The sequence below is a fragment of the Neopelma chrysocephalum genome, unplaced genomic scaffold (assembly GCF_003984885.1).
Source record: "Neopelma chrysocephalum unplaced genomic scaffold, ASM398488v2 Primary Assembly neopelma1_97427, whole genome shotgun sequence".
NCBI classification, from domain to species: Eukaryota; Metazoa; Chordata; class Aves; order Passeriformes; family Pipridae; genus Neopelma; species Neopelma chrysocephalum.
Window position 1 is genome coordinate 1 of NW_020926068.1, and position 7790 is coordinate 7790.

General features: G+C 69.5%; 1 protein-coding gene across 1 annotated transcript; it reads right to left on the minus strand.

Moving 5' to 3' along the window:
* Positions 1–3: 3 nt before the first annotated feature.
* Positions 4–3283, minus strand: NAGK (N-acetylglucosamine kinase; the record flags this gene model as incomplete). The annotated part of the gene is made up of 10 exons (XM_027672588.1): positions 3205–3283; positions 2586–2670; positions 2179–2277; positions 1962–2103; positions 1748–1858; positions 1552–1664; positions 784–871; positions 425–522; positions 257–335; positions 4–179 (listed from the first exon to the last, which is right to left on the minus strand). Coding segments are annotated over exons 1-10 (1020 nt in total), but the record flags the coding sequence as incomplete, so codon positions are not given.
* Between the last annotated feature and the right edge of the window lie 4507 nt (positions 3284–7790).

Here is a 7790-nt window from a genome sequence, read left to right on the forward strand (position 1 = left end):
GTGTGTGTAGAACACGTCCACGTTCCCAGTGCGGTCCAGGGGCAGGGCCATCCCCACATTCCGGGCCCCCAGCCGGGCCCCCCCCAGGGCTGAGGAGCGCTTCAGCTTCAGGAGGCTGAACCGGGAGAACACGCGGCCCGGGGCCTCATCCCGGGCCTGGGCCAGCACCTGGATGAACCCTGGGAACGGGGACACACAGGGGGGGTTCACGTGGGACCCCCGGGCCCCCCCCCGTCCCCCCCGTCCCTGCGCTCACCCGCCTGCATCCGCTCCCAGCTGTTCCACACGGAGCCCACGCACACGATGGGCAGCCCCAGCTCCCCCAGGAACAGGCTCTGGGGGGGTCGGGGTGGGTGAGGGGAGGGTGCCGAGACCCCCTCCCACCCCTGAGCCCCTTCCCCCCCAGCCCCAGGTGGGCGCTCACCTGGTCGATCTTGGGCAGCACGGCCACCACGTGCCGCGCCAGCACCTCGCCCGCCTTGGTGAAGATGTGGCAGCACAGAGGGTCCCCGGCCTGGGCGCCTGGGGACGGGGTGGGGGGGGTGGGAAGGGGACCTGAGACCCCCCCTCTGTGCCCTCCGGGGGTCCCACAAGCCAGGCTGGGCTGCGGGGGACGGGGTGGCACCCGTGTCCCACTCCCCGAGGAGGGCACAGGGTGCTTGGGGCCAAGGTGCACCCGGGGCAGAGATCAGGGAGTGGCACTGGGAGGGACAAACGGGGTGACAGTGCCCAGGGGGGGTCAGGGGGGACAGGGACAGCCTCCCCTGGAAGGGGCCTCCCTACCCTCTGCCAGCTTCTGGCAAAACCCCGCGAACTTGGACTTCTCGAAGGTGCGGTAGAGGTGGGTCAGGAGCCCCATCCTGTCCGAGATCTGGGGGGCAGCGATGGGGGGGGAGGCACAGGGGAGCTCTGGGGCCCGGCTGCACAGGGGACCCGCCCTGGGGACAGGGACCCCATCCCACTGTGCAGCTGAGAGCATCCCCTGCACCCCACGCACAGCCCAGAGACCCCCCTGGATCCCAGTGCTGAGCCCAGAGCCCCCCTGGACCCCAAAACACAGCCCAGGGTGCCCTTGTACCCAAAACACAGCCCAGAGCCTCCCCGGACCCCAAAACACAGTCCAGAGTCCCCTTGTACCCAGAATGAGCACCAGAGCTCCCCCAGACCCTGACACCCAGCCCAGAGCCCCCAGGACCCTGCACACACCCCAGAGCCCCCCCAGGACCCCAGCCCCCATCCCAGAGCCCACCCTGTACATCAACAGCCATCCCAGACTCCTCCCCCTGTACCCCAATACACATCCCAGAGCCCACTGAGACCCCAATGCCCATCCCAGAGCCCACTGGGACCCCAATACACATCCCAGAGCCCACTGGGACCCCAACACCCATCCCGGAGCCCACTGGGACCCCGACACCCATCCCAGAGCCCCCTCAGACCCCGACACCCATCCCAGAGCCCCCTCAGACCCCGACACCCATCCCAGAGCCCCCTCAGACCCCAACACCCCTCCCATTTCCCTCCCTGCCCCCTGCCAGCCCCCCGCAGCACCTGGAAGTAGTCGAACATGGCCTGCCTGACGTATCCCACGTCGTGGGGCGGCACCTCCAGGTTGTCCATGCAGTCAAACACCATCTTCACGGCCTGGTGGGCGATCCAGTACGCTGGGGGGGGGGGGGTTAAGGGGCGGCCCCGGCCCCCCCCCCCGGGGCCCCCCGCCCCCCCCGAGCCACCCCCCCGGGCTCACCGGAGCCTTCGTCGCCCATCATGTGCCCCCACCCTCCGCAGCCCGTCTCGGAGCCGTCGGGGTTGATGAGTTTGCAGTTGGAGCCGGTGCCCGAGATCAGCACGATCCCCCCTGCGGGGCCGGGGGGGGGGGGGGGGCCCCGTCGCCCCCCCCCCCCTGTGTCGGGGGGCCCCCCCCGCGCCGCGACCCCCCTTCCCCCCCGGGGGTTCCCCACCGTGGTCGGTGGCCGTGGCCATGGCCCCCACGGCGTCGGTGGTGATGAAGTAGCTCTGGCTCAGGTGGGGGAAGCGCTGGTGCAGCTCCTCCGTCAGCTTCCCGATGGCGTCCTGCTGGTCCCCCCCGCTCAGGGACAGCCCCTGCCCCGACGAGGGTCCCCCCCGTCAGACCCGGGGTGTGCCCGGGGGGGTGTTCCGGGGGTGGGGGGGCCTCACCAGGGAGCGCAGGGGGACCTGGGGGTCGGCCCCCGCCTTGCTCTTGGCCTCGCTGACCATGCGCTCGATCCTCTCCAGGCACTTCTCGGAGCCGATGAGCTGCGACACGGGGCGGGGGGGACACCCTAAAGCCACCCCCCCCCTCCCGGCCCACCCCAGGCTCCCTCCCGGGGGGTCCCACGCGGCTCCACGGCAGCCGTGAGAGGGGGGACACCCCGGAACCTTCTCCAGCGGCTTCATCCCACCCAAGCGTCCTGGGAGCTTGGGGACGGCCAGAACCGGCCCCCCCGTGTCCTGTGTCCCCCCTCCGTGTCCTGTACCTCCCTCCAGGCCTCATCCCCCCTCCCCATGCCCTGTGCCCCCCTCCATGCCCTGTACACCCCCCGGGCTGGGGTCCCCCAGCTCACCCAGTGGTTCGTGCAGGGTCCCTCTGTCTCGGCCAGGATTTGCCCATCTCCAGACACCAGCACCACCCTGGAGTGGGTGCCCCCGCTGCCGAGAGAGGGGGGAGGGGGGGGACACACTGCCAGCACCACCCCACAGCCCCCCCACACCCCGTCCCACCCAGGGGGGGACCCCCACTCAGCCCCACCAGCCCCTAGAGCAGCCCTTGGGGGTGACAGGAGGCGGGTGGGACCGGGATGGGGGTCCCTGGAGGTGGGTGGGACCAGGATGGGGGTCCCTGGAGGGAGGTGAGTCCAGGATGGGGGTCCCTGCTCCCCCATCGCGACCCTTCCTGCGACCCCCCCCCCAGGCTGGGGGTCCCCGGGAGCGGCGGGTCGGGGGCCATCAGGGAGGTGGGGGTACCCTGGGGAGACCCTCTGCCCGCGGCGCGACCCCTCAGCCCTCCCCGGGACCCTCAGCCCTCCAGACACCCCTTACTCCTCCACGCGACCCCTCACCCCTCCACGGGACCCTCGCCCTCCCGTGACCCCTCACCCCTCCCGGGATCCCTCACTCTCCCCTGACCCCTCATCCCTTCAGACACCCCCCCCGGGACCCCTCACCCCTCCCGGGACCCCTCACCCCTCCACGCCGCCGAACAGCGACGCCATCGCGGCCGCCACAGCCCCGCCCCCTCGGGCCACGCCCACGGGCGTGGCACTGCCCCCGGCCCCACCCACCGCCATATATAGTGTGTGGACACGCCCATCGTCATAGATCAATTTGGACACGCCCATTATGGGCGTGGCCTCACAGCCAGAAACGCCATGTCCCACCCATGGCCACGCCCACACAGACAGATGCCCCGCCCTTCCCCGCCCCCTGGGCGTTGGCCCCGCCCCCCGGGCGTTGGCCCCGCCCTCCCGCCCGCTCCGGGTCCTTGTGCCCACCCCGTGTCGCCGTCCTGCCCCCCTCGGGGGTCCCGGGACCCCCGGGATCACCCGGGACACAGCCCGGCGGTCCCACCCGCGACACGGCCCCGCGCACCGGCCTCAGACACAGCCCCTATCGCGACATAACCCCTCCGCACTCACCCACCCGTGAGACACCCCCCGCAGTCCCTCACCCAGACGCGCACCCCCCCGTGACACCGCGCCCCACACACACAGACCCCCCCCGCAGCCCCCCCGCGATCGGACCCCATCCAACCGCTCCGGCCCCGGCGCGGGGGGTCCCCCCCTCTCCCGCCCCCCACTCCCCGCGCCCACCGCGGCCCCGGGGTCCCCTCTGTCCCCACAGCCCCGTCCCCCGCGGGGGTGGGTCCCCCCCCCACGAGTGTCCCCGTGGGTGGGGGGCGCGGGGGCAGCTGTGAGACCCCCCCCGGGCGCGGGGGGAGAGGGGCGGGGGGCGGCGGGCGCAGCTGACCCCCTGCCCCGGGCAGCCGCGGGGGACAGAGGTGACGGTGATGGCAGCGGGGACAGCGGGGACAGCCGCGTGTCCCGGGGGCCGCGCAGGGAGGGAGGGAGGGAGGGAGAGGGACGGACAGATGGAGGGACAGATGGAGGGAGAGGACGGAGAGTGGGTGGGCAGAGAGAGGGAGGGAGAAAATGGACGGAGGGATAAGATGGAGGGATGGAGGGAGGGAGGGAGGGAGGGATGGAGAGCACGAAGGGATGGATGGAAGGATGGAGAGGGTGGAGGGACAGAGTGATGGGCGGATGAGATGGATGGCTGGAGGAGAGGGACGGGCAGATGGATCAAAAGGGTAGAGGTGTGGATGGACAGGGACGGATGCAGGGATGGAAGGAAGGATGGAGAGGATGGGAAGGCAGAGGGATGGAGAGGATGGTGGAGATGGTGGAGAGAGGGATGGCTGAGCAGATGGATGGATGGAAAGGATGGAGAGAGGGGCAGATAGAGAAGGCAGAGGGGTGGGTGGGTGAAGAGGATGGATGGATGGAGGGATGGAGGGATGGAGGGATGGATAGGTGGATGAAGGGGAGGGAGGGAGAAAGGGAGGGATAAGCCAGGTGGGCAGAGGGATGGAGACGATGGAGAGGTGAATGGTGGAGCAGATGGATGGATGAAGAGGATGGATGGATGGATGTGTGGATGGATAAGCCAGAAGGGCAGAGGGATGCAGAGGATGATGGATGATAAGGCTGGAGAGAGATGGAGAGGTGACCGAGGGAGCAGATGGAGGATTAGAGGGATGGAGGAATGGAGGATGGATGGATGGATGGATGGATGGATGGAGGGATGGATGGAGGGATGAATGGAGAGATGGGCTCCATTTCCATGAGAATGGAAAGGGAAGGTGTGGGAAGTGGGGTAGGCGGGAGGAGCAGCAGGAGGGACTGTGGGGACAGAGCCAGAGGAGGGGATGGGGGCCCAGCATAGCTGGGGGCTCGTTCCCGCCTGGCAGCACCGACCAGGTCACCCCACCCCCGGCACGGCCACAGTGCTGCTGCCGGGGGTTCCCTGGTCCCGGGGGAGAAATGGGGACACCAGTGGAGCGGCCGGGCCGGGACTGGGGTCAGCTCCCCCCTGCCCTTCTGTGGGGTGGGGGGTGACACTCGGGGCTGGGGGGGTCCCTCCTCCCCAGGGGGACCCTCCTTCCCGAGACCGGGGTTGCCCCGTGGCCACGAGGTGCTGCGGAGGGACACGGTGGGCTGAGGGCTGGGACCAGCCAGAAGATGCTCGGGATTATCCGTGTCCTTCCAGGCGTTTTCCAGGCTGGGGGTCTTGGGGTGCTGCGGGAGGGGGACCCCCCCCCGGGCCGAGAGCAGGTGTAGGGAGCCCGGCCCCCCCAAAGGTGGGGGAGGAGCGGCAGGGGAAGGGTTAAGGCGCCGCGTGTGCGTGTGCAGCCCCTGAGCCCACCGCCCTCGTGCCCTCATTAAGTCCTGGTGGCACCAGCCTGTCTGGGGACAGCAGGGCCGGGGGGACAGGGGACGGCACCCGCCGCCTTTGTCTCAACTTGTGGCAAAGTTTGAGCGGAGCCGCCGCGGGGCCGGGAGCTGCCGGTGAGTCCGCGGGGGCCGGGGCCGTGTCCCGCCAGGCCCGTGGGGTGGGACAGCGCCGTCCCCGCGGGGGCCGGTGCCACCCCGGGCTGCGGGAGCGCCCAGACCGCGTCCCACCGCCCCGGTGGGGGACCAGGGCTGCGGGGCAGAGCTCCCCAGGGCCCCCCGAGCTCCCCCCCGCCCGGGATCCGAGCAGGTGGCACGGGCGGGATCCCTCGGGCGGGATCGAAGCCCGGGCGCGTGGGAGGGTTGGGGCGAGACACGGGCATTTTGGGGGTTGTGGGCAAACGGGTGGCGAATCTCCCGGTGCCTCTGCAGACTCCCAGGAGCAGAGTGTGGGAGCTGGGAATGCTCCAGGGGACATCCCGATCCCACCAGAGCCCAGGTATTCCCGGACGGCTCCGTCCCCGAAGCTGCCGTGGGTCCCGTGCGGGTGCGGGGAGGGTGAGCGAGGGCAGCGGGACGGAGGGGGGACATCGGCGTGTGGGGACGTGGGGAGCCCCCCAAACCTGGGCTGAGCCCCCCAAGCCTGGGCTGAGCTCCCTCTGTTATCCCAGCTCAGCCCCGCTCCATGCTCTGGGTGCCGGAGCCGCACAGGACCCGGCTGGGGAGGCAGAGGAAGGAGACGCGGAGGAAGGCCCAGCCAGGAGCGGATTTATTCCACGAACGGGTTTATTCCACGTGGAAGCGCTGATTTTGGAGGGGCTGGGCTGTGTTTCGGGGCCGGGATCCATCCCGCCGTGCCGGGTCGGGATTTGGGCTGCGGTGCCGGCGCTGAGCCGGGGCCGGAGCGGCACCGGGGCCATCCCGGGGATGTCCTGTGCGGGAGAAGAGGATGGTGAGCGGGAGAACGGGGCTGGGGCGGTGGTGGGATGGGGTGGGCGACTGCCCCGTGGCCAGGCAGCCCTTGGGACTGGATTTGGGGTGACTCTGCAATGATCCTCATCCCCATGCCCACCCGGCGCGGCGGTGCCAGGGCTGTGGTGGCTCCTGCCGTGGTGGCACAGCACAGGGACTTGTCCCTGCCACCGGCACTGGGACGAGGCACCAGCCAGGAGAGCCAAGACACGCGGGGAAGTGGGACCTGTCCGTGTGTCCTTCCCTGTGCCCGCCCGCCTTCTCCCAGCTCTGGAACCCCCTCTGCTCCCGGAGGCTCCAGCTCAGCGGTAGGTTCTGCCTGTCCCTCTGCCTGGTCCCAGAGTCCATCCATCCGCCCCTCTGTCCATTTATGCCTCTTCCCATTCCCAGAGTCCATCCATCTGTCTGTCTGTCTGTTCATCCCTCTGCCCATTCCCAGAGTCCATCCATCCATCCATCCATCTGTCTGTTCATCCATCAGTCCAACCATTCCTCCAGCCATCCTTCCATCCTCCTGTCCATGCATCCATACATCCATGCATCCATACATCCATGCATCCATACATCCATGCATCCATGCATCCATGCATCCATGCATCCATGTATCCATGCATCCATGCATCCATCCAGCTCGGCATCCGCCCCCTTGTCCCTCCATCCTCTTGTCCCTCCCTCTGTCCATCCGTCCCTCCCTGAATCCCTCTGCCCTTCTTTCCCTCCATCCCTTCACTGCTTCACCCCTCCGTCCATTCATCCGTCCATCCCCATCCATCCATTCCTCTATCCCCCTTCCCTCCACCCCTTCATCACTTCATCCCTCCCTCCATCCCTCTGCTCCTCCATCCTCTCATCCATCCATCCATCCATCCATCCATCCATCCATCCATCCCCCATCCCTCCATCCCTCCATCGATCCCTCCCTCCCTCCATCCTTCCTTCCATCCATCCCTCCGTGCATCCACCCGTCCATCTCTCCCTCCACCGACCTCTCCATCCCTCCATCCCATCCCATATTCCCGGTGGTCCCGACTGTGCCCTCCCGGGGGTTTCCCGGGCCCATCCCCCCGGGAAGGGGATCGTGTGGGTGCCGTTTGTGCCCAGGATCTGCCACGTTCCACCCGGACACTGCGGAGGGGCCGCGGAGGTGAATTCTGGAGGGGCACGGGGAGCTGGGGGGGGGCAGGGGGTGACCCGGGGCTGGGGGGATTTGGGGGCTGGGGGGTGGCAGTGTTGGGGTCCCAGCTCGGGCAGCTGCTCTGGGGTGGTGGCACTGGGGACACCCAGGGTGGCTCCCGTGGCTCCGGCCCATTCCAGGGGCTCCCGTGTGATCCGGGGCAGCGGCTCCGAGGG